Source organism: Taeniopygia guttata, chromosome 17 (genome assembly GCF_048771995.1).
Source record: "Taeniopygia guttata chromosome 17, bTaeGut7.mat, whole genome shotgun sequence".
In the NCBI taxonomy this organism is placed as follows: domain Eukaryota; kingdom Metazoa; phylum Chordata; class Aves; order Passeriformes; family Estrildidae; genus Taeniopygia; species Taeniopygia guttata.
Genome location: NC_133042.1, coordinates 9,776,715 through 9,802,830, shown reverse-complemented (window position 1 = coordinate 9,802,830; position 26,116 = coordinate 9,776,715). Strand labels below are relative to the sequence as shown.

At 40.5% G+C, this 26,116-nt stretch overlaps 1 protein-coding gene and 1 non-coding gene across 4 annotated transcripts; both read left to right on the top strand.

Moving 5' to 3' along the window:
- Positions 1-65: 65 nt before the first annotated feature.
- Positions 66-26,052, top strand: RC3H2 (ring finger and CCCH-type domains 2). 3 transcript variants are annotated; one of them, XM_012578379.5, is made up of 21 exons: positions 66-224; positions 7,302-7,598; positions 8,934-9,051; positions 9,500-9,733; positions 10,574-10,749; positions 10,852-11,052; positions 11,424-11,556; positions 11,796-11,914; positions 12,289-12,401; positions 12,943-13,251; positions 13,841-14,055; positions 14,990-15,417; positions 15,824-15,994; positions 17,096-17,251; positions 17,507-17,720; positions 17,892-17,976; positions 18,491-18,572; positions 18,717-18,851; positions 19,426-19,533; positions 19,945-20,074; positions 20,705-26,052. In XM_012578379.5, the coding sequence occupies exons 2-21, from the start codon at positions 7,368-7,370 to the stop codon at positions 20,731-20,733; spliced, it is 3,387 nt and encodes a 1,128-aa protein (XP_012433833.1). In that variant the 5' UTR covers positions 66-224; positions 7,302-7,367; the 3' UTR covers positions 20,734-26,052. The 3 variants fall into 3 exon arrangements, with proteins under 3 accessions (XP_012433833.1, XP_002189968.2, XP_072792798.1); XM_002189932.7 differs by having other exon boundaries at positions 19,945-20,093; XM_072936697.1 differs by lacking the exon at positions 17,096-17,251 and having other exon boundaries at positions 19,945-20,093.
- Positions 11,221-11,334, top strand: LOC115497599 (small nucleolar RNA SNORD90). The gene has a single exon (XR_003963163.1). It is a non-coding gene; the product is annotated as a small nucleolar RNA SNORD90 (small nucleolar RNA).
- Positions 26,053-26,116: the final 64 nt, after the last annotated feature.

Genomic DNA, 26,116 nt, shown 5'->3' with positions numbered 1-26,116 from the left:
CGTCTCTATGGTAACTGCCTCCCTCCGCGCCGTCACGCGCGGCGGGCGGCGCGCGGCTCTCGCGAGAGCGGCGTGGCGGGGCGTGGCGGCGGGGCCGCTGTCAGCGCGATGAGGCGGCGCCGCCGGGGCTCCCGCCGCTGCCTCCGCCGGGCCGCGCGCCCGCCCCATGGCGCGTGAGGCCGGCACCGCCCGACCGCGCTCCGGCCGCCGCCCCCGCCCGGCAGGTACGGACCGCACCGCACCGCCCCGCCCCGCACGGCCCGCGCCGGGATGGGCGGGGGCGGCCGCCGCGGGGGACGCGCTGACCCGCCGGGCCCCCCCCCCCCCCTCCGCCCCCCCATCACACAGCCCGGTCCTTCCGCTGTCTCCCGGCGCTGCGGGAGCCGGGCGGGGGCGGCGGCGGGCTGAGCCCGTCTGGTGCGGCCCGTCGGGGACCGCAGGGGTGTCGGCGCCCGGCGGGCCCCGCCAGGCCGCGGGGCCGGCCCGGGGACCCGGGCAGCCATTTGGTGGCGGCTCCGAAATGACGGCGGGAGCAGGGCCGGGCAGCGGGAGCGGGAACGGGAAGCCAGGCCCGGGCCCCGGAGCGGGAGCCGGGCCCAGAACGGGAGCAGGGCCCGGGCCTGGTGCGGGAGCGGGGCCGGGCTCGGGTGCGGCTGACAGCGGCCTGCGGACGGGGCGAAGCTGCGGGGGCACTCGCGGGGCCGCCCGGCGTTCCGGGCACCGGCAAACGCAGGCAGGAGCTCCCGGTTCCCTCCCTGGCAGCCCCCCGGGGAGCTGCAGCACCGGGCAGTCCGCGCTGAGGTGCCCCGGGCACCGGGGAGAATCGCACCGGAGCCATGGATATTGCCAGGGTGGAATACTCATGGAGCTGTGCGTTAGGGTAATGGTGGAGGAGAGTCGTGGTGGGAGATGTGCCCCAGCACTGCACCCACCGTGTCATGTTTGAAGTGTCTTAAACACAAAACCACAAAACAACGGAGCAGGAAAAGCGTGTCCCGGTTCTGCTGATGCTCGAGGTGCACGGAGGGTTTCCAGTTAAGTGTAAGAGTCAGCACAAAGCACAGAAGGGCAGCAGAGTGGTGGGAGAGTGATGAGTGTTCAGTTCATCCAGGGTTCAGAGGAGAATAGCCTGGATCTGTAACGAGAGAAAATAATGACAAAGTTTAGACGGGCTACCAGGAGATTTTCTGATCTAGGCCTGTTTCATTTCCATGCCAACTTAGAATTTTGTTTGGGTTTAATTGCAGTTCCTTTAGCTTCTCTTGTGGTTGCTCTCTCATGGCCATTATAGCTACATCATAATAATGAAACTAAAATTAAAAACAGTCCTGTGGATTACAAGGGTGTAAATTTGCAGTTGTGGCAGAAGAGATCTAATTTTAAATGAGAAGTAACCAATACAGCTGTAAATCTTCAGAATCAAAATACTATTCTTTGACCTTTGGTCTTTCCTAAATATCTGTGGAAATACTAGAAATTTAAACTTCTGTTGCTGGTATAAGTATTATTCCATGAAACGTTGACGTCTTAATTTCTGTAGTGAATTATTTTCCCAAGAATTTCGCCTTTTTTGTGAAGTTTTGTTTCTGCATTGTAAGCAAAGCTTTCCCCAAGAAAAGGTGTTTTTATTAACTTGTATTTCTGTCTTGTTTGAGGTTGTGGCCATTTCTCTCTAAAATACTAAATTCTATCGAATTTTAGTGTCGGTGCTTTAGGTATCCCAAAGAAGTCCTGATCTTGAGTGGTGATCTCATTTATTTAAGGCTTTGTTGCTTTAAAATAGATAAAATATTTACAATAAGCAGATGGTAATAGCGGATAGCATTTGTTAGGAGTATGTTGCATTTCATTTGGTGATATTTTATATATCTTTGATGGGATGAATGTTCAGGGAATCTCTCCTTGCTGACTGGACAACCCTAAGGAAAGGAAAAAAATTATTTGTCCACGGGCATCTCAAGTCATTCTGTACAACCTTTAAAAAAGCGTTCCAGCTTGTGTGGAGCCCTATGTTTTCTTGCCTACATCTCAGAATAGACTTGGTATTTCAATAAAATGGTTTAAAATACAGAACTTCTCATCTAAAAAAATATAGTTTAAACATGGAGGTCATGTGTAAAAAAAAAAAGCTTGGAGAACTAAGCCGTACATGAGAGTCCTTATTCACAGAAAATATTACTGAGAAGTTAGGAGTTCTACACTGTATCTCTTCTTGGAGTAACTGTGTCCAAGTAGATGTGCTTAGAGAGAGTCCAACTGATTTGGGTGGCAAAAAAAAATTTTCATTTGTTTGCCCTTCAGTTAGTCCTGAAAAGTCAATACTGTTACAGAAGCTGAGTTGGTATCAGGCTGGTGGCAGGGACAGGCTCTCCTTTCAGGGACACTTAGTAAACACAAGGAAAAACCCACAGTGGCATTACGTAAGTATTTAGGAAACTTTTAATATCTACTAACATGATTTACGGTAGCAAGGATTGAGCAGGTGAGAACTGCTGAGGGTACACTGACTCTGGTGTTGGTTTGGGGGCAGTTAATCCTGAATTGAATGAACTTTGGCAGTCACTGAGCAACCACGAGCATAAATTTATATTGTACCCCTGTTGATAGGAGTTACTCTTCAGCCACATGTTTTAAGGAGGCAGAGGGGATTCAAGCTTTGATTTTTTTAACCAGTTAACAAGAGAATCCTGGAGGCATTTCAGCAAAACGTAGTCTGGGTACGTGTAAATGTCCAGATCTATATTTAGGTCACAAGGAAATGGAGTGAAGCTATCAGGGAAGTTCAGGTTGGACATTGGTACAAGCCTCTTTCTTCCCCCTGGGGGTGACCAGGCACTGGAACAGGCTCCCCAGGGAAGTGGTCGTGGCACCAAGTCTGCCAGAGCTCCAGGAACGTGTGGATGATGCTCCTGGACATGAGGTGTAGTGTCAGGTCCTCCTGCAAGAAGCAGAGCTGGACGTGTGTCCCTTCCCACCAGGGTTTCAATTGGTGACTTTTCTGGAGCTTGAATTGGGCTGCAGATACTCACAAGAGCATTAATGTTCAGTGAAAGAATTGCATTGAAATACTATATTTAATGGTCATTAGAGACTTTACATATGGAATTTTCACATGATGTAAAGAGATTTGCATGCGACAGATATTACAGAGTGTAGGCATAGAAAAGGCACCTCAGTAAAGAGGATTTATTTCAATTTCAAGCCATCATAGCTGAATGATGCAAAGCTGTTGTGGGGAAGGTCCTTCCCCAAGCTTTAATGGAGCCAGTTTTTTAGATGTGTGGATGATGGCTGTTGAAGAGAGCCCTTCCAGAGAATATATTAATACTGATAATTGTATTATATGATATGTAAGTTTTTGACCCAGTCAGAGTGCTTTCAGGAACTACATAACTTAGGAAGGAAAGCTGGAAAAAGCTGCCTCCTTGTAGTGCAAACCAACCACTCATCTGTATAAACGAACTATTTTAATGGAGATTACTTTAAAAAAAGAAAAGAAAATTTCATGATCTCTGGAGTCAGCATTAAGAGCAAGTCAATATCAAGGACTCTTTAATTTAGTGATTCAAAATCAAAAGAACTCTTAAGATTTAGGCTTAAATCCACAGTAGGATTGTAATTGAACCTCAGTTGTGAAAATGCCGTATAATTTCACAAGTTTTCCAAGCGTTTCCTTCATCTGTTGAGAAGACTTCCCTTTGTTCAGCACTGACAGAATTATTCCATGTCTCATTCTCACCCAAGCTCTGCTTATTTGTCTTTGCTCACGGCCCACAAGGGACCTGGTGGAGGCAGCCTGAGCCGGGCAGAGCTGACGCTGGGGGGAACGAGTTAAGCCATCAACCCTTTCTGTGATAAGGGGTGAAACTTGCCTGTCTGCATTTTGGCAAATGCCCTGACTGAGCAGTGTGGGAGAGGAACAGACTGACAGAACAGCCTGATCACCTAAGCTTGGTTTCTTCAGGAAATCAGAATTGAATTCTGTTTATCATGCCCAGAGGTTATTGAGTAAGCATAATGATTTAGATTAGTTGTAGAGAATGTCTTGGGATTAGGTAGCTAAAAGTTAATATGAAATTGTAAAGGACATCTAAATCTTACAACTTAGATAATTTGTAAGTGATACAGCTGTTTGAGGAAGGTCTTGAGGTTTCACTTATTTCCCCTTCCACCCCACATTCCAATTTCATCAGATATTCTGGTCTAAAATGAGAAAATCAGTCCTTTATCATTGTTACTCTGATCCATTGCAGCCATGACTGCAATAGGAAAATACTACTGTTTTAAAAACACATTACTCAGCTGTACTGGTTTTTATTATTACATAATTTCTGAACTTAGGCTTGTACGATTTTCAGTTTGTCATCTGAAGTATTGCTTCTGGTAGTAATGCCACAGAACTAATTGTAACTTCACTATGTAATGATTTGTTAAGTAGCAACTGCCATGAATTTGCAGACTGCTTCCTTGTATGTCTGGCCGGTTTCTGTATCAGCCATTTCTTGGGTGGTTTTTTGGTGTTTTTTTGTTGTTGTTGTTTCTTGGGGGCTTTTTGGGTTTTTTTTTGTTTTTTTGTTTCTTTTCAGGGTGCTTCTACTTTGACAGGGAAGAGGAACCCTGTGTAGTGTGTAGAGAAAATAACACATCTGCCAGAATGAACAGATAGACCAAGGGTAGTTGTTCTAATGGCGTGTGCTGCCTGTTAAAAACAGAATCCAAAGGATTTCTAGTTTGCTTTTTTTTTTTTTTTTTTTTTTTTTTTTTTTTTTAAATCTCCTTGTGTTTGCTCAGTTTAGAGTGCTGGAGCAATTTGTTGTTCAAGGGGACATCCCTGAAATACATTGTTTCTGACAAGGAGCAAGAATCTATTAAACATTTGGCTTATGGTTTTTGTAGGAGTTGACATGGTAATTAGGAGATGTGAGATTGTTTTCCTACACACTGGGGTGTTAGAGTGGCAGGAGAGCTGGCAGGCTCAATAAAGTATGGAGAATCCTCCCTCTATGGCTGCTTGAAGTTTTGGGAGTCGAGAGCTTTTCCCAGCTGTTTGCTGGCTTAATTAGATTTTTTTTCCTGTCAAGAAATCTGAAGGTCAACACATGCTTAGTAGAATCTGTCATTTGGGATGATTAAACACCCAGAGACAGATTTTTTAAAACCGGTGCTGCACACTTGAAGAATCTGTTGTATTCATTTCTATGCTGGTCAGGAAAACAACTGTATTTTTTAAAAGCTGAAACAGAGAGGTAGGTTCTTGCAAGTCTCTGAAGCATCCGTGGAAACCAAACGTGGGTATTGTCTCAGAGCAGAGATCCCTGCGTCTGAGATAATTAATGAGCAGTGTGGACACAGGGACTGTTTATTAGGAGCTCGTTAGTGACATACCAGCAGTTGAGCTCTCTGTGTACCAGCCTCTTAAACTTTTCCCGGTGTGAGTCATGGCAGTCACACACTTCCCAGAGTGTTTGGTGCTGTTACCTGTGTCTTGCAGTCAAGTGAAAAAGCACCACTATCAGCCTTAGGTCAGCAGTAACGTTGGTGTTGGTGTTTTAATATTTCTGGTAGTGCTGCAGAAAGCTGTAAGGGAAGTGTTTACAGACAGGCTGTGCAGTTCTGTGCATCTCTTGCCTGGCTGCTTCAGAAGGGAAGCAGATGTGCTAAAGGAAATGGTGGGATTTTTAACAGAGGAATCAGAAATCTTTCTAGGCCTGTTGGCTCAGTGTTTGGCTTTATTCTTATTTATTTTGCTTTTAATTTTCTTGGTTAAAAGACACATGCAGCAATAGCATGTTAAAGATGACTGGGTGTGTTCATCCCTGCTAGAGCTTTGCCTGTGCTTTCATAGAAGCCGGAGGAAAATCTGATTTGTCCAATACATGGGAATTTTCTGGCTTATGTTGGAAGTGTAACCTCAGCAGTTTGGTTTTGAGAGGTTCAGCTTCCAGTTTGGTGTGTTTTACTATGGGAATTCATTTGAGGCAAAAATTGCTGCATAATATTGAAAAGCTCGCTGAGATAAGGACATCTTGTACAAGTATCCTGTTACTTAAAGGGCACTGAATGTTCATAGTACTAAATAGGATTTCTAAACAGATGGTCATAATTAACATAAAACACATCCACAGATAAGAGTCTATTTGGTCTTCTAGTAATTCTTTCAATGGTCTGGTAATTTAGCATTAATTAAGCCATAGCACAGCCAACAATGGAACTGCAGTAAGGAGTTTCTGAATTTGAACACAGAGGGGAGATCTCATGTTCCTCGGAGCAATTGGCTTTTTTCTATCATCAGAGTAAAAAAAATAGAATGCTAAACATGTAATTAAAACATTTGTGTATTTGCATTTGTAACAATCTTGTTCATAGCCTTGAAGTGACCCAACTGGTCTGTAGGTTGCCTAGAGAGCAAACACGGTGGCACAGCACAGCCCAGGGTGGGGCTGCTCCCTCCGGGGTGGAGCTCTGAATGTAAATGGTGCTGATGGAAGCTTGGATGAGAACGGTTTTGATGAACTTCTTAGGCCTGGTACCTTTTTCAGGAATGTGACTTATATAAGATACATCAACAATCTCCATAAAGCCATATTTTCTTTGAAATACGCTTATGTAAACAATTTATTTGGTACTACTGCACAGAGTGAGACATATCAAGAGATGAGGAAGCCATCTGAAGTTATTGCTTGCCTCATCATAGGTTTTGTCCTAAATACCTGGGTTTTACATGCATCAAAGATTTTCTTGCTGAGAGTTCATGGATGTAGTTATATGTAACATGCACACAGCAATCTCTGCCCTTGAGTGCTCCAGTTCTTACAAGAAAAGGCAGAAGTAACACGAAAATCATAAAACTAAAAACTGGTCTCACACTTCTAGTGTTTTCTTATGGCTCTTGATATTTGTTAGTTGATTTGTGTTTTACAGAAGGAGAAAATGTGTTTTTTAAAAAGCAAAGCTCGGTTTGGTTTGGTGTCTGCTTAAATCTGAATAAGATCTGCAGAAGGAAGGCGTTGTTTTACTTAATTTGAAATGAAAATAACATTCTAAACCAAACCCCTCCCCACCAAGAAAAATTAATGCCATTTATTGTGAATGACTTAAACTTAGGGTAGTCTGCATCAATTTAGTTCATGAGCCTTTTTTGGTACAGATGTTAAACTAACCCAGAGTTGGGGTTTTTGAGTACTTCAGCATAAGGATTTGTTTTTGTTCTTGGTAATATTGAAATTGGTCTGTTTTTTTAATTAAAAGTTATTCTAAATTGCCAGAAAGCATGTTTTAAATACTCTGTTATTCACTTACAGCTGCCAAAACATAGTACAGTGAAATAATGGTCTGCTAGCCTGCTAAACAAGTGTCCAGCTTCCACAATGCCCGTGCAGGCAGCTCAGTGGACAGAATTTCTGTCCTGCCCAATCTGCTACAATGAGTTTGATGAGAATGTGCATAAACCCATCAGCTTAGGTTGCTCTCACACCGTGTGCAAGACCTGCCTGAACAAGCTCCATCGCAAGGCATGTCCTTTTGACCAGACTGCCATCAACACAGACATCGATGTGCTTCCTGTGAACTTTGCACTCCTCCAGCTGGTTGGAGCCCAGGTAGGATTGAAGCAGCTCTTTGTTTGCCACTTGGTGTTGTTGCCTTCTCCGTGCCAGTTGCAATATGTGTGCTGCTCTTTCTTCCTCATTTTAGCCCAAATAAATTGTAAGGCTTAACTTTGGACTCTCTAGGAGTCTATACATACTCTAAAAGCAACCTCACCATTTCAGGGCCATCTTCTCGTAAAATAAAATGTTCTACTTGTAACCTGAATTCGGATTTTAAAAGGCTCTTGAACTGTGACTGGAGAAGAATTCCCATTGGGAAGCAGACAATTATCTTTCCCAATTGTCAGTAGAATGTGTGAACCTGAAGACTGCACTCGTTCATCTTAGGCTTGTGAGAAATCTCATTCCTAAATGTCACATGTTTGGAAGTGGCTGTTTAACCAAGTTCCAGAAGTGTGTGTGTATAATTTTTTTTTAAAATGTGCTTGATGATGGCTTTTCAGTTGCGTTTGCAGACACTGGCTAATCAGGCCAGGAATGTTCCCTGCGCTGTCTCGTAGCAGTGGCAAAACAGTGATTATATAATCAGTACTGCACTTTATGGAGACTAAATAAGTCTTACGCTGATTCATGTGCTTTTTCATGTTACTCTCTCTCTAACACCTTGGTGAGGCAGTAAGAAGGTGTTATTGACTTTGCTTTTTAATGTCCTATCACGTGCCTTGACACAGCTATTGGTAATGACATTATGTCAGAGTGGTTTTGTTTCTCAAGTTCACGTGATCCTTTCATTTTTTTATGTGTCAGATCATTGGTGTTATCTTACAGCATTTATTTTCATGGTCTCCTAACTTCTTGCAATGTATTTTAACAATTTGTTATGACTAACACTCCCTCTGTTTTCCTTATCTGACCTTGTTACTCTGATTCAAGTTTTTTTCCACTGAGTTTCTTCTCTTGGAAGATTTTAGTATGCCCAAATGATGCTTAAATAATTTTTAAACTTTGCTTTATTATAGTCTTGCTAGTTCATTTTGTCCTATAGCTTTTTTGTAGTAAATCATACTGATCTGGTATACTGATCACCTTCTCAGATCTAGTGTTCTTCATCTTTTAGACAGCTGGTTATTGTTTTCTACCCTACTTCTGTTTTTAAGGTGTTGAGTAATAACAAAATCCATCTTTCATCATGCTAATCCTCATCTTGGGCTCTTTTTGTTGTTCCTTGAGCCATGTACATGCCCTGGGTGGGTCCTGTGTTGCCCTGCTCTCAGAGCAGTGCACATCTGCAGTGTTATGTAATTCATGGTGATGTGGGTACCATCGGAGAGGCCAGCCAGGTGTATGTAATTCTGCTCCCCCTTCCTCCCCCTTGCATTTTTTTAGGTACCTGATCATCAGACAGTAAAGTTGAGTAATGTAGGAGAGAACAAACATTATGAAGTAGCAAAGAAATGTGTTGAGGATTTGGCACTCTACTTAAAGCCATTAAGTGGAGGAAAAGGTGAGTCTCTGCTGAGCAGTGGAATTTTGATGTAGCTTGCTTTTCAGAGCATTGTGTTTTCAGCACTGATTGTAAATGTCAGTGAGATAATACTCTCATTTTTCTAATAAAATTGCCTTGTGTCTTTAAAAGCTTATTCACACTTGTGACACTTGTTTGTGGTTTTTTATTTTAAGTTTACAAAATACTCTATTTAATAATACTGCCTTGGGGTTAACTTTGTACTGAAACTGAACTTTCCCCAAAGGATGGCTTTGATGTCAGTTTAAGATTTTAATTAAAGTTCTTTTTGATAAAGAATTACACAGAGTTGCTTAAGAGAAGGGAAGGTACCTGTGACTGGTATCCAAGTCCTAGAGAAAGGCATATACTGTTAGACTTTTTTTTTGTCTCACTCAGATGAATTTGATGAGAAGCACTGCTTTGCCTTTTTTCCCTTTCCCTGAAGGTGTTGCAAGCTTGAATCAGAGTGCACTGAGCCGTCCCATGCAGAGGAAGCTTGTGACACTGGTGAATTGTCAGCTGGTGGAGGAGGAGGGTCGGGTCAGAGCCATGAGGGCAGCTCGGTCGCTGGGAGAGAGAACTGTCACAGAACTCATCCTGCAGCACCAAAATCCTCAGCAGCTTTCTGCCAATCTTTGGGCTGCTGTTAGGGCACGAGGGTGCCAGTTTCTAGGACCAGGTAAGGGACCTGTACGTCTGCAACAGAATATTTACCTGTACCTTTTCTTTACAAAAATGTTTTGAAATTTTTTCTGTTCAGTTGAAGATGTTCTGCCAGAAAGAAAGGAGCAGGGAAAAAAAAATAGTAAAATCTTTGGGCATAAAGTTTTTAGTTGTTTCCCCTGCTGGTCCATTAAATCTTCTTTGAAATTGGGGGGGAGTATTTAAAAAATCCTGGGAAAGAGGAGTCAATAAGCACACGCTGTGCACAGTTTGTAATGGAGTGTAGCAAGGCAACTGTACTGCTGCCTGTTACTGGAATTGAATAGCTGTCAATAAATCAGCCTAACCTGAGTTGCAGCATACTTTTGAAATTTATAATGATTTATATCTCTGATAGAAAACAAATCCATAGTTAAGAAGGCAGCTAAAGCAAGCACAGGAACAAGGAAATTCTCTTTAAAATAGAAGTTGTCCTGTCTTGATTCCTGTACCTGTTGTTAGCATTCCAGTATTGTTCCCATATTTTTTTTATAGTTTTATGGTGTGGCATTGAAGAGGTGTCCAAAAGAACAATGGCTACAAGATTGCACAGTGGAGAAAAGTATAAAAACTGCACTACTGATGTGTTTATTACTGGAAGTTGGTCTTAGCTCTAAGTTTGCTGTGCTTAGAGTGGTTCTAAATATTTCTTCTAAACTAGCAACTTTCTTTAAAAGCTTTTTTTTTTTTTTTTGTAAAATAAAAAGCAATAGGGAATTACATTCAAGATGATTTAGATGTTCTTGCTTACCTGTTCAAATATAGTAGCCTTGCTGTTTTCTGGAGTATATTTAACTTTCATTTTTGTGTGTTAAAGCTATGCAAGAGGAGGCACTGAAACTTGTATTACTTGCACTGGAAGATGGATCTGCACTCTCAAGAAAAGTTCTGGTACTTTTTGTTGTGCAAAGATTGGAACCAAGATTTCCTCAGGCCTCTAAAACAAGCATTGGTCATGTTGTGCAGCTACTGTATAGAGCATCATGCTTTAAGGTAAAACACCACTATTGTGGTTTGTGCTGTGCAGCTGTTTTTTGTGATGAACATGGAGATTTTTGGTTAAAGAAGGAATGTTGAACTATTGCTATTTATTAGGTCACAAAAAGGGATGAAGATTCTTCTCTGATGCAGCTTAAAGAAGAGTTCCGGAGTTATGAGGCTTTGCGGAGAGAGCACGATGCCCAAATTGTTCACATTGCCATGGAAGCAGGACTTAGAATTTCACCAGAGCAGTGGTCTTCCCTTCTTTATGGAGACCTGGCACATAAATCACACATGCAATCCATTATTGACAAGGTTTGTTAAAGGAATGATTTTAGAATCTTTGTAGGATTAGTTTTAACTACTAAATGTTACAAGAAAAATCAAAGAACTCCATGAATTAACTTTTTGTTCATAGTCCTATCAAATATTAATTAAAACTAGATTGAATTTTTTTCCCTGATGTAGCATATTCATCATATTAATTAACTTTTTGGTGTCTTATGATGAAGCTTCATAGGGCAGATTCTGAGTTGAGAAATAAAATTTCTCTCCACTGATCCTCTCTATATGCCATCTGAAGACACTATATATTGCATGTAGAAACCAATGTCATGAATAGCTTTTTTAAGATTAGTAATTGACAGTTGTAAGATGCAGCACACTAATGCTCCCTTTATTTTCAGCTTCAATCTCCAGAATCTTTTGCTAAGAGTGTACAAGAATTGACAATTGTCTTGCAGCGCACGGGGGATCCTGCAAACTTAAACAGGCTGAGGCCTCATTTAGAGCTCCTGGCAAACATAGATCCAAATCCAGGTATGCAAATTAAGCTTTTTGAGCTTTTCTTGGTATTCTTCATATCTAGCAAAATAAATTATTAAGATCATAACTTCCATTCCTGGTTTTGAAATTCCCATTAATAAACATAATAAACTCTTCAGGGCTCTCTGAGTTCAGTCCTAGTATTTGGTGTTGTAAAGTAATACAAGATGGGCCTCTTATTTTTGATAGTGGAATAACTGCCAGAGTGACAACCCTGCTTTTCATCATTTTAGATGCAGCATCTCCAACATGGGAGCAGCTTGAAAATGCGATGGTGGCTGTAAAGACTGTGGTCCATGGGCTGGTGGATTTCATTCAGAATTACAGTAGAAAAGGGCATGAAACTCCACAGGTAACCAGACTTGATCATTACATTATTTCTTAATGGACATTTACTGGGAGATGCAACTTAGAAGAATTGCTGTTGATTTGGAATATTTATGGCCTTTCCTGTGGGATAATTGATGATACTGTTATTTACTGCATTCAGATTTTGAGAACCTAACGTTTGTGAATATGGAATGCAGCAGAGCTGGCCGTAGAGAAATCCATACAAGGACAACTTAGCCCCTCAACAAGGAATGTCCTTGTTTTTCTGATTAAAAATGCAAAATATAAAAACATTCCATGGATGTATTTTCTGTATTTTAAGCCTACTTTTATATGAGTGTGTGATAGATGGTAAGAGGAATGTCTTGTGCTTTTTGTTTGTTGTTCTTTTTTAAGCCACAACCAAATAGCAAATACAAAACAAGTATGTGCCGAGACCTTCGACAGCAAGGGGGGTGTCCAAGAGGAACAAACTGTACATTTGCTCATTCTCAGGAAGAGCTTGAAAAGTGAGTGTGGGAGACTTTTTCCTTGTTCTTTTTTTTTTTACTCCTTTTAATTTAAATCTAAGCAATCTACCGAGATTTTTGAAAACATCCTCTTCTGTACGTTCATTCATTTGGAGGGACTCTTGACATGACAATTCTTTATATGAAGTTGAAGAGTCAGCAGAACAATGTTTGCAGACTAATTCCAGTTTTATTTTTCATTTTACCCCATATGAGGTAAAATTTCCTTTCCTGCAACTGAGTCTAAGCTCGGTGTCTTTCAAGGATTGGTTATATTACCTACAAGAGAGAATGTTAATTACATTTTATTTGATGAAAGAGTGAACTGAGTTATTGAACAATATGCAGCTCTGCATTCTTGAAGTTGTTTTCACCCAAATGGATTTTCAAAGAGGAGACGTGACTTTGGGTTCCAATTGTTGCAAATAAGTTTGTAATTTTTTGGTGTCATGTTCCATGTCAATCCCTTCTTTTTGCTAGCTTTGCAAATCCATAAAAAGCACTTTTTATACCATCTTGTCTTTTGTGTGTTTGTTTGTAGATACCGCTTGAGGAACAAAAAAATCAGTGCAACAGTGAGAACATTCCCCCTTCTAAACAAAGTTGGCGTAAACAGCACCGTCTCAACCACCACGGGAAACGTGATCTCTGTCATAGGAAGCCCTGAGGCAACAGGCAAGATGGTGCCAAGTACTAATGGAATAGCTAATCTTGAAACTGGGGTTCCCCAGCTGATCCCTCGCTGTGCAGACACCTCCCTGAGAGCTCTGGACAACACCAAGAAGGGAGGGAAGACTGGAGCCAATGGCCAGAACGCTTCTGGGTCCCCCACAGAATCACTTCCTGAAAAGTAGGTGACTTTTTTACATCAAGACAATGTAACAAAACATTTTGCTTTTAGGTTATCTAAAATAATCAATGGAGTTTGTAGCCAGCAGATACTGAAGTGTGGTCTTGGCTTGCAGTAATTGCTGATGCTCAATGGCTGCAGAGCTGTGTAAGGTCTTGCACTGCAGTGCATTGTTTTAGCTGTTCAGTACTCATGTGCAATGTAGACAAAATGGTAAATCTCTCCCTTTATCTCTTACTCAGTTATTCTCAGCCTGGGATCTTAATTACTCTTGGGTTTTTACATAAAAATAAAAATTATGGCATACAAATACATTATATACATATTACATACTATTGGGTTATTACATACAAGTATGTTATTACATGCAATAAATTGTATTCAGAATTTGACATTTCCTAAAACCAAGAAGAATGCACAGAGTGTGCACTTCCTTGAAACCTTCTAGCTTTGGGATTATCACTTAAAACTTTTTAGGTAATTCTGCAGAATTACCCAAATTTCCACATTACGTGGGAGTGTACATGAAGAGGTGACTGACTGAAATAAGTGAAGATCTGCTTAATGATTTCTTGCTAATCCTTTTCAGTAAAATCGGTTCTCCACCCAAGACTCCTGTAAGCCAGGCAGCAGCTACCTCAGCTGGTCCTCCTAATATTGGAACAGAAGTTAATTCTGTGCCTCCGAAATCCAGCCCGTTTGTTCCCAGAGTACCGGTCTATCCTCCACATTCTGATAATGTTCAATATTTCCAAGATCCCAGGACTCAGCTGTCATATGAAGTTCCACAGTACCCACAGACAGGTGAGTGATATCAGCACTGATTTAAAAATAGCTCTGAACTTTTCTCTGGAAAAATAACTTTTATGTCTGTTTTAGCGATGTCTATTTTATTTTCTTTTTATTAAATATCAGCTGAATGTTCTCTCAATGGAATACTAATCTTGTTAATTGCTGGGTATGTGAGGGACTTGCAGTTTGCTCCCAATGTTGGTAGTTCTTGCCTTTGTGTGCTGTGTTATACAGATGATACTTCAGCCTCCAGAAGAACTTGAACCTCAAGGTGTTTCATGTACTTCTTCCTTTGGTAGCATTTAATTGTTTTTATTTAGGCTTGCTCTTGCCATGGCCTATCCATGAGGGTATCCATGGGCAGAATTCAGAGGTATAGCACGCTTCTCCTGGGAGGCTTACATGTCTTTGTGCTTGCTCTAATGTTTTCAAAATGTTCCAGTTATCTTTTTAGGTTGCACTGTGCATGTTATATTCAGGGAGACAATTGTGGTTTACAGCACTGAGTCATTCACAAGCTCTGAAAAGGTAGAGATGTTCAGGCAAACCTCTCCAAAGAAATAGCAATAAATCAAGTGTGAAATGGTTATTTCTAGACTTTTTATTTTTTAGCAATATAGATTTTTATTTTAGAGAGAACTATTTTAAATTCCTGTATAAAGAATTGCTGAAGATTCTGTGTTTTCAGTTACATAGTTACACCACAGTACATAGGAGCAAGATTTTCCAAACTGGGTCCAGTTGGTGAAGGGCCAGCACTGCATCTGCAAATGTGGTTGTCATACATGAAAAATATTTAGCAGAAACATGGTAGGGTCAATAAGAGGTTTGTAAAGTGACTCCTCATTCTCTAAAGGTACTTATCAATGCTATTTACAGTTTTAGAATGTGTAAAATTTTGGGTCATTTGTGGCTGCATTAAATATGCCTTTTTCCAATTTTTAAGGGTATTATCCAGCACCTCCAACGGTACCAGCTGGTGTGGCTCCCTGTGTTCCTCGTTTTGTGAGGTCCAATAATGTTCCAGAATCCTCCCTCCCACCTGCCTCCGTGCCATATGCCGATCATTACAGCACATTTCCCCCTCGGGATCGTCTGAATTCTCCCTACCAGCCTCCTCCTCCTCAGCCCTACGGCCCAGTCCCTCCTGTCCCCTCTGGAATGTACGCTCCAGTCTACGACAGCAGGCGCATCTGGCGCCCACAGATGTACCCACGAGATGATATTATTAGGAGCAATTCTTTACCTCCCATGGATGTGATGCACTCATCTGTCTATCAGACATCATTGCGGGAGAGGTACAACTCTCTGGATGGGTATTACTCTGTGGCTTGTCAACCTCCAAACGAGCAGAGGACTGTGCCTTTACCAAGGGTAAGTGAGAGCCAGGAAGGGAAGGCTCTATGCAGACTTGGTTCTGAAGGTCATTACTGGAAAGTTGGTAAATAATTAGCATAGACCTGTTCATTACAGTGATCGAGACATGTGACTTGGACAAAGTTCTTGTTTTGTTTTTAACCTTAAAATGGGCTTGCAAAACAGACCACTGTAATCTGCATTAGGACCAGAGCCCCTTTGCCTGTTTAATGCCCATGTATGTTGCTTGAATTAATTGCATACCTAAAGATTCGAGTTGCCATACATGGGCCCACAAATTCTTGTGAAATTCTTCAGGTTACAGAAATTTAGGAAATGTAGGGACCCAAGTGTGTTCCATGCATGTATTTGCTTTCTGATTAGAGCGTGATGGGATATTCAGTCCTGTATTTACTCTTTCTAGGAGCCTTGTGGTCATTTGAAGACTGGTTATGATGAGCAGCTGAGACGGAAGCCAGAGCAGTGGGCACAGTACCACACACAGAAAACTCCTCTGGTATCATCAACCCTTCCTATGGCAACACCATCTCCAACACCACCTTCTCCTCTCTTCAGTGTAGACTTCAGCACAGAGGTAGGAAGCCAAAGTACCTCTTTATTTTCCCTTCCTGTTTCTGTAAGATGCCGTTCAATATTTCTAGGAAAGATTTTCTACCTGCCATTTATTGTTCATAAAATTAGGTTAATCTTCTAGCAAAAGGAAAGTGACGTCTAATAATGATGCAATTCAGTTTGGTATTAAGGTGATGCTAAACATGACTGTGGGAAAAAGGTCAAGAAGTGAAGTGATTCAATTCAGCCTCACTTAATGAAATGTAATTTTATTGAACTTTGTGAACCTCCTGGTTTTTGTGTAGGGAACAGCACTTGTGTTTTCCATTAAGAAGTACACTGCCTTTGATACTCCAAATGGCTTTGACTTGATGAGTAGCCTGAATCAAACTTCAGGTGCTTATCAAGTCCCAGAGAATGCATTCCCTTAAAAGTGGCAAAAAGCATTGGTAGGACATTGTGTACTTCTGTAATAAGTCCTATAAAGAAGAAGGGGAACTCAAGAAATGGCAGTAGTGCACTTTTGAAGGAAAAAAACCCCTTAAAATACTTTCTTCTATCTCTCTAAATGAGATGCATCCAAAAAACTAGTTTGAAAACCACTATGCCAAGCAGTCTTAGCTGTGGTTTGAGTTTTGTTGGTGATATTTGAGATGTTAAGAATTATTATTCAGATCAGATCTTGTAGGTGTACCTGAAGTGCCTTATGCATGCATTCAAGGTGGATCAGGCTTTAGTCATTTTCAGACAGGTTGGAGGGTGGTAAGTTGTACTTTTATTTACCACTGGCTAATGCATTAAAGGAAAATGGATGGCTTCCTCTCAGTTAAGTTATTGTAGATATTTGCCTAAAGAAACCTGACACTTGACATAGATTCCACTCCCTGGTGGGCCAGGCAGTTACTTGTATGGCAAAGTTTGCCCTCTGACAGCTGCCAGGGGCACTGGTTTAAAATTTGACAAAACAGCTTATGTTGTCCCCAGGTCAAGTCTTGAGTATGGCTGGAACTCCTTGATTGACTTTTGAGATACACTTACTGCTATTTAATTAAATTATCTTCTCATTTTAAAACTGAATTCCCTGTTTTTATTATTCACTGCTTATTTATTCCCTTTTCTGTAGTTCTCAGAGAGTGTCAGTGATTTGAGTGGAACTAAATTTGAGGAAGACCATCTCTCTCACTATTCACCGTGGTCTTGTGGCACTATTGGCTCTTGTATAAATGCTATCGACTCAGAGCCCAAGGATGTGATTGCCAATTCCAATGCCGTGTTAATGGTAGGGGTTTTCTGCATGTTCTCTCATTAGTGTGATGATGCTGAAGTGTCTTCTGTTCGGTTAAACCAACCTTTCTAAAAAAAAAGGTCATAGCTTCCATTATTACTGTTTTAAAGTAGTTCTACTCATTTGAAGTTTGGAATATCCTTTCCCAGTTTTGTAAATAGGCAACAATAATGAGAAAGTTACTGGTCAGCTGAGAAATGTGTATAATCTCAAATGAGTCCATGTATCTCCTGTCTCCTGAATATGTAGGATTTGGACAGTGGGGACGTTAAAAGGAGAGTGCATTTATTTGAAACGCAGAGAAGGGCAAAGGAGGAAGATCCTATAATCCCATTCAGCGATGGACCCATCATCTCCAAGTGGGGTGCAATCTCCAGGTCATCCCGCACAGGTTATCACACAACAGATCCAATCCAGGCCACTGCTTCCCAAGGAAGTGCTACTAAGCCCATCAGTGTATCAGGTACACTTAAAAGTTCAGGCTTTGTGTGACGAGAATTCGTCATTTATGCATCCCTTGAGCATTTCATCCTCTTTGTGCTTACTGCAGCAGTGAAATGCGAAGAGCTAAAGAACGTGTATGTCCTACTGAAGAGCAGAGAAGATAGTGAATGCTATCTTAATTCTTTTGCAGATTATGTCCCTTATGTCAATGCTGTAGACTCGAGATGGAGTGCCTATGGCTCAGATTCTGCCTCCTCAGCACGTTATGCGGAACGGTACGAACTCCTTCCCAAGCTCTGTTCACAGCTTTTCCTGTAGCTTGCAGCTCTTCAAAGTCCTCTGTGTGTGGGGAATCTGCAATGTCTATTAATAGACATTCTTAATTTCAAAGTAAAAGGCTTTTTTACCTATCCAGCATAAAGCTTGGGAAAAAAACTAGGTTAAAACTTGTGTAATCTTTAATACTTAATGCAGTTAATAGTGCACAATTACTAGCAGTGTATCCCTTGAGAGACCTATCAAAGAACTTGAGTCAGGTACTGCCAAGTTGTCATGTCAAAATCTTGAGTAGTTTCAGGTTTTCTTGCAACTTCTTACCCATAGGTAAGGATGTTTACTTCCTACAATGCCTTGAAGTACTGTGAGCCGCAGTGAAGATGAAGAACACATTGTCTAAATCACATCTAGCTTCTGTCCAAAAATTTAACATTGATAGACTAATGAAGTTATGGGATGTTTCATTTAGAGAACTTGCTTTTAATTCCTAGTTTTGCCTTCTTTCTTTTAAAGGGACAGGTTCATAGTTACAGATTTGTCTGGTCACAGAAAGCATTCCAGCACTGGAGATCTACTGAGTATTGAATTACAGCAGGTAAGACCAGTTATTATACCACGAGGGTTTTTTAATTTAAAAGAAATTGTTTAGTAAAGTGCTTTAAAAGAAATTTTCTTGGTGTAGCTGTCTGTCTGCACATGGTTTAGGTGTAGTGTTTGGTAACTGAGCTGTTTCTTTCAGGCCAAAAGCAACTCCTTACTCCTTCAGAGAGAGGCAAACGCACTTGCCATGCAGCAGAAGTGGAATTCTCTAGATGAAGGCAGTCGTCTTACCTTAAACCTCTTAAGCAAGGAAATTGATTTGCGGAATGGTGAGGTAAAGAAAGGGGCAATTGGGATGAAACAAATCTTGGAGGGTGTTTATATATATATATATATTTGTGTGTGTATGTGTGCATATAAGTGCATGAGTTTTAACTAAGAGTTGAAACTTGGTTTTAACACTCCCAAATATTTATAGCACATTGTGTGCAAGCTAACTTGCTGTTGCACTCAGTTATTTCCCTGAGACTAGGCAGGTGCACCTGCTATGCTGCTGCTCCAAACATACATTTACAAAGTGGGAAGAATGTGACGATCATTTTAATGCAATCATTAGTTTTTGTCTATTTGTATGTGTTACAAATATAAACATTTTGTCAACAGGAAATTTGTCAACTAAATTTCTTTAGTGTTCATTTTATCTCTGTTTCAATACTTTATTGTGATTTGATTTAGCCTTGTATCCTATGTCTAAGCCTGAAGTTCATTTTTGTCTGACTAGCTCTCTTGTATTGTAGAAATGTCGTGTGCTAGAAATGCATCTTCTGTTTCACTTTAGTACTCCAGTGTTGTGTGAAGCCAGTGAAAAGCCAACTTGATATTTAGAGAATATATTAATTCTTTTTTAGACTGATTATCCTGAAGACTGTGCAGACACGAAGCCAGACCGAGACATTGAATTGGAGCTGTCAGCCCTCGATACAGACGAACCTGATGGGCAAGGGGAGCAGATAGAAGTGAGTACAAAACTCTGTGTGCCTAAAGAGGTCACTGGGTCTTTTCATTGGGCTTTATAGATTAGTATGTTGATAGCAAAGCCTTTTGATTTTACTCCTAGTAATGACATCCAGCAGTTCCCTTATTTAGCGCTTGGGGTCTTGTACTTCTCACTCATATACCTGGCAGTTAATACTAGTGAGGTTAAAAACAACTCACAGTTTATACTGCTCTTGTCATTCACAGCCATCTTTGAACAACTGGCTTTTCCTGTAGTGAAATGTGGTAGACATTCTAATAATATGACATAAAATGAAGGAGTTTTATGACCAGACTACCGTTTCCATTAGCATAATGTAGTGGAACTTAATTAGGAAAATGTAAAGCTGATAGAGACAGGGTTGATGGACATTCCTCCTTCTCTCTTGTAGGAGATTCTGGACATACAGCTAGGGATTAGCTCCCAAGAGGATCAGCTGCTCAATGGAACAACCGTAGAGAATGGGCATCTGCTAAAGCAGCACCAGAAAGAATCCATGGAACAGAAGAGACAAAGTTTAGGTGAAGACCTTGTGATTCTGTGAGTGTTAGACAAAACAGCAGTGTCTGCCAGAGTTAGACAAACAGAAGCATCAGAATAGTGGAAGCATGGTTGTGTAAGGATGAACTACGTACCTGCTCAGACTTGGATTAGACATCTGCATTGTTTGTACATGGTGGAATGAGAAGAACCTGTTAAGAAATAGAATTAGGCCACAAAGCTGAAAGTCCCAGGCTGGTACCATTGTTTGTATGCATCGTTGTAATCGTACACACTGAAACGTGTCATCACAGCTGTTCAAAATACCTTTCACAGTCAGTAAGCAAAAAATGCAGAATATTTTTATAGTTAACAGAAATTAAGAAAAACTTCAAAGGGTTAAATGGCGGACTGTTTGCACAAATCTCCGTGGAGAGGTAGATTTTGAAATACACTATTTTAGGTTTATATGTTCTGTAGTCTTTAATGAGTAAAGCAGCCTTTGAAAATGAGGCAGACTACTTTAATATCTCGAGCATACCATTCCAGAGGAAGATGTTTAGCCTGTTGCTAAAATGAGTTTGTCAGTATTTATTTAATGCACACAATTCAGTTCCGGATACTTGTGCATGTCCTTGTTTAATATTTGTGTAACTTATTTTTCTCCTCAGGGAGGAGCAGAAAACAATCCTGCCCGTAACTTCTTGCTTCAGTCAGCCGATCACAACATCTGTTAGCAATGCAAGCTGCCTGCCCATCAGCACATCAGTCAGTGTTGGCAGCCTCATTTTGAAAACTGCTCACATTATGTCTGAGGATAAAAATGACTTTTTAAAGCCTGTTGCAAATGGCAGGATGGTTAACAGCTGAAAGGCATTCATCTTTCCAGCTTGTGACCACACCATGGAAGCATTTACACTAGCTTTTTATATATATAATATATATTATATAATGTATATTTTTTTTAAGAAAAATAATATTGGGGTCATGCATTTCCTGTGGACTCTTTGATACTTCAAGCCCCTCTCGCATTAGCATTCTGAAGAAAAAAAAAAACTTACTTTAGTAGGGTAAGGCGTTCACTTTCCACAAATGAATGGAATTTGGACATTGTTTTACTTAAGCTTAAAGCAGCTTTTTATGAGTTTGTAGCAATCCGGTGCGGTATCTGAGCCATTCTTGTTGAAAATGGCTTCTGTAGAAAACTAACAACTCAGTTATTTAAACTAGCAGGATCCTACGATGATACATCTAGTGAAAGGAAGACTAACTTATTTGTCTCTATTTTGTTTCACGAGAGAAGAACTTTTGTCTTGTTGCAGCTGCTTTTTCTTTAGTTGTGGAACTTTGCATGGAGTCTTGTTTCCTGTTGGAAGACTGAGAGGTGGAGATTTGGACTTGAGGCTTTTACAGGGTTAACACACCGTTAGCTTTGCACTGCTATGTTGTTTGCAGGTCTGTGGGGCAGTGCTTTGCTGCAGCTTTTGGTTTCCATTCCCCCCAGTTTATGCTTTAGTACTGTAGATACACACATACACACAGGCTACTTGTCCAAGTGATGTTACCAGAAGTAAATCAAGTGCCTAAGTCCTCCAGCTAATGTGCTAGGTGTTGATTTCCCCAAGATACACATGAAACAATTTTCAATGATATTGAAAGGTTATGCACTAATGTAACAGCAATTTTGGGTTTTTGTCTTATTTTTCTTTTTTTCGTTAATAGTTCTCAACTTGGAGATTATAGGATCCAGATGACTTGGCAAAAAGTATCAGGTGCTCTTGGCTTTCCTTTGAAAACCCTGTATCTAGTGTTTGCACTGACTAACAAGATGGTATTGCTGTTTTTTGTACTGTTTTGTTTTAATTTAAACTAAATATTGGGAATTTAAGGTGGTTGTAATTACCTTTGTTAAATGTTGTTAATCGTAATCTTGTATTCAGGTTTAATTTTTGTTTATTCAGTGGCAACTTATTTTCAAATACCTTGAAAATACAATGAGATAGCATTATCTGACCTTCAGAGTGCTGAAAACTGTATGAATTTATGCCCTGTTAAGAGGTGACTGAGAATCATTTTAGACATGTCGACTGAAAATTGGTTTTCAAAAATACACATGAACTAGAGCCCTGGGCATATGTTTTGAGAAGCTTAAAAATCCACTTTTTTTTTCTGTTAAGAAAGCAGGACTCTCCCTCCTGATGATTACTATCTTCTTGTTTGTCCTTTTACTTTTCTTTGTGACAAGTTTTACATTTTTTTATGTTTTTATTAACTTCTGTGAAGTTGTTTACTCTGAAAATTGTACTGGAATATTTTAAGCCAAGCTGATCTTTCACCAGGTGTACTGCATGTAAGGGCTTTTCCTGCTAGCAAAATGCTTAAAGAGGATCATGTTACTGGTCGTCTGAGTTGTTATTTTACAAAATCACAGCTATGTGGTCGGGTAAGATTTTGATAACTGTTTTGTGCACGCTTCTGGGGGGTGGGGGTTGGCATTTCCCTGAGGGTTACTGATTAGACTAAGTAAATATTGGTGTTTGATATCTCTCCTAACGAACCTGTCCATGAAATAATTATGTTGTAAATATACCTGCAAATCCAAGGGTTAGTTTTGATATTCTGGTGTCAGTATGGAAGATCTTACACATCTATTTAATACTCCAATGTCAAGGAATGTATGTAGAAAAACAGTCAAGTAGTCTTTTCTTAGTGTCCTTTGGCTGTTGCTGTACCTTCTCCAGCCAGTGCCACCTCACTCTAGGGTTAGACTGACGCTTCTTTCACTCGCTACGTGAAGTGAATGGATACAAGAACCAGACCACCTTTGTCACCTTAACTTATTTCCTATTGATGTTAACTTTAACTTAGAATGTTAGACATAAATATGATTGTTGTATATTTTATACCAAGACCATTCTGTAAATATGAATTTATATTACTTTTGAAATGCTTCTGAGATACTATTATTTGCTGTACAATGTAATTCCAAAACAGATATGCAAACAAGTATGTCTCTTTCGTGGATATTTAAACAGTGAGATCTTCCATGTTGAAGGTGATGTAATTTTTTTAAAAGATTTTTAAATTTTAAATTGCTATTTTGTTACAAAAATAGAGAAAATATAAAGGTTTGAGAAGTCCTTATTTGCCCTCAGGGAAAGAGCCCTCTGTGCACCAGAACTCCACAGAACATCTTCAGCATGATCTGAGGGTGAATATATACTACATAAATTGATTGTGTATTTACCTTAACTTTTTAATTTTAAAATGGCAATTTTAAAAACTTGGTTGTGCTCTGCTGGAGGGGGTTGGGATAAGCTGCTTACACACATTTGCCTGTTTGTCCAGTGAAATAAGCCTGGCATACTCCTGCCAAGGTCTTGGCATATTTAAGAACAAGTGTATCTCTAGACTCTTGTCTGCAGCAGGAGGTCCCGTGATAGAGCAGTCCTCTAGGATGACCATACACTTCATATGGAAAGTTGGCTCTCAGCTGAGGCTAGAGTTTTCTAGTTGAATTGTTAACCTATAATGACAGGCAAAAGAATTATTTGAGTGTTTAACAGCATGCCGGCTTTGTCTTACGGTTTTAACGCTGACTGTGTGGCTTTTGCCACCAGATTAATGCCCTCCAGTGCCCTGACAGGGAGAAGAAGCTGCAGGTGACAACACCTGGCTCTGGCTTCCTTCTTTGTTGAAATTTCAGCCCTTGACCCTTTACAAACAAGTATGTATTCATTTGTTAGTTGTAAATCAGGTGCCTTTGGGCTATGGAAGGGCTTATTTTCTGACACTGAGAGAGTGACTTACTTTGTGTGTCAATAGCAGTGATGCCCATTTAGGTTTTGGCCTAATTTACTGTGCTGTCAGAAAAGAAGGCCCAGAGCAGATCGAGGAAAGAGATTGGCTCTTTTGCTTTGCTTGGACAAGCATTTTGGGTTGGTTTGGTTTGGTTAATTTTTTTTCCCCATTAGGGGTACAGCAGGGATTTCACATGCAAGAGAGACAGGAATTATTAGTATCTAAGTTAATTGTGTTGCCTCACTACCTGGATTCATTCCTTGGTTTGCCTCATTTCCCACATAGGTTTTAAAAGAGACTAATGCTTGTGCTGGGAGAATGCTTGTGTGAGAAAGTAACTATCTGTACATTCTTAACATATACTTAGAGCAGAGTGATTGCCCTGCTACTGATATTTTGTTCCTGTAAACAGGTGACAAGAAATGAATCTTAGTGTTTATGCAAGTTTTGCATTGTAGAATGTATACTAGACCCTTCAAAGGCAAGGTTAGACTCTTTGCAAAGCAAACTGGCGTTGGTTCTTGGTAGTCTAGTACAGGGACACTAAAGTTTGGCATTTGATTTAGGAAAAAGAAAACAGTTGCATACAGCTGATTATGTTAAATAAGCTCTTAATTAAGGTCTTTGTAGAAGTCTAATTTGGAAGGTTTTAGTGCTTTGATAACTCAATTGAAATTTTAATTTCTCCTGTACTCAAGAGCTGAATGCTGTTCTTGTATAATAGTGTACTAGGCTGGATGAGGTACAAAATAATGCACAGTGGTCAGAAACAGCTGAGGAAAGAACGCTTAAAATAACTCAATCTAAACTCAGAATAGTTCCAAACATTGGTTTTGTTTGCTTTTTTAAAGCACAAGTTGTCAAGTTGTACCTGTTGCTGTACATAAACACTGTATGCCAGCAGTTCCTTGATCATATTTGTGAACAGACTTTTCATTATTGGACTGGTATTAAAGGAAGGTGTTGAATTTGAGAGTGTAACAAAATGAGAAATGATCAGATGATCTATAGGATGTAAAAGTCCATTTTTATGTTGTAGTTTGATCCCTTTGTTAGGAAGTTCCCTCTCATTGAGGGACCTCTTCTGCAAGCAGAACACAATAAATGTGCTTTTTTAAATGACCCAATTTCCCAGTATAAATGAACAGCTGACTTTGGCAGTAGTCATCCCCCTGCATCTCTTTGCTGGCAAGGGAGCAGGACAAGGGTGGGGATAAAACCCCAAAACGGTCACTGATGAAATGAACCAAATCTGAATAATCAAAGTGCAAAATGCCCAAACATAATTCTACACCCCATTATTTAAGGATGCTTGTGGAAGCTTTTAATCACTCAAGATTCTGCTGTAAAAGCTGAACTAAAGCAGAGCCTGGCTGCGTTTCTTACTGCCAAAAGCCAAGGTCATTTGCACATAGCCCATGGATTTCTCCAGAGTAGATCTCCGTTACCCAAGGCATGGGAATGCATGCGTTTTCTTAGCTGGGCAAACAAGTACATTATACAGTAGTTGTGATACAACACACGTGGCTTTGATTTGTACTGCACATACCCACTGTACAGCCACTCCGAAGTATTGTGGTTAGCTTGCAGCATCTGCTGTCGCATTGATACTGTTTACTGCGTATTCTTTTCCCTGGAAGTTTTAAAGAAAATTTTTTTTTCTTGTTGCATTGATTACATTTTATAAATTTGCTTAGCTGGAAAGTTTGGGAAAAGAGGCCTGTTTGTCAATTGTACAACCGATTGTGAAGCTCTAGTGTGAATATTTTTACGTCTGTATTAGACATTTTCTTTGCAAATCTATTGTTCGATTGAAATGTAAATGAAATAAAAGATGGTGTACACCCATCATGTATAAAGCAGGCACCATCGCTACGATGGATTTAATGCTCATTTTTATGGCGCATTCTCAGCTTCTATTTAAAACTATAATTTAAAGAAAAAAAAAATCTGTAAAATGAAATGGGGATATATGGGGGAGTAAATTCTATTCCGTTTATTTCGGTTTTGATTCCCAATGGTAATGTTTCCCTTCGTGTTAGAGTAGGGGGGCCCCGGCAGGGCCCGTGTGTCGCTGTAGCACTGACGTGCAGAGGTTGTAGCTTTGGCTGGGCACGGATAGAGCATCCCGGTTCGGTGTTTGAGAGACTCGATGGAAGAAGTTTGCAGTATTGACATGTATTTGCATGCACGAATAAAAATTATTTGTCCACCTTAACGGGCTGTTTGTCGTCCGCGGGGATTGGGGAGGTGCGGGGGGAGCGGAGCCACAACGGGCTGGG

Excerpts from the sequence above, each read along its gene's own strand:
- RC3H2 (XM_002189932.7), top strand. The coding sequence starts at position 7,368 with ATGCCCGTGCAGGCAGCTCAGTGGACAGAATTTCTGTCCTGCCCAATC. Across the intron at positions 17,721-17,891 it reads TAAGCCCATCAGTGTATCAG|ATTATGTCCCTTATGTCAAT; the intron begins GTACACTTAAAA and ends ATTCTTTTGCAG. Across the intron at positions 18,573-18,716 it reads TGAGTATTGAATTACAGCAG|GCCAAAAGCAACTCCTTACT; the intron begins GTAAGACCAGTT and ends TGTTTCTTTCAG.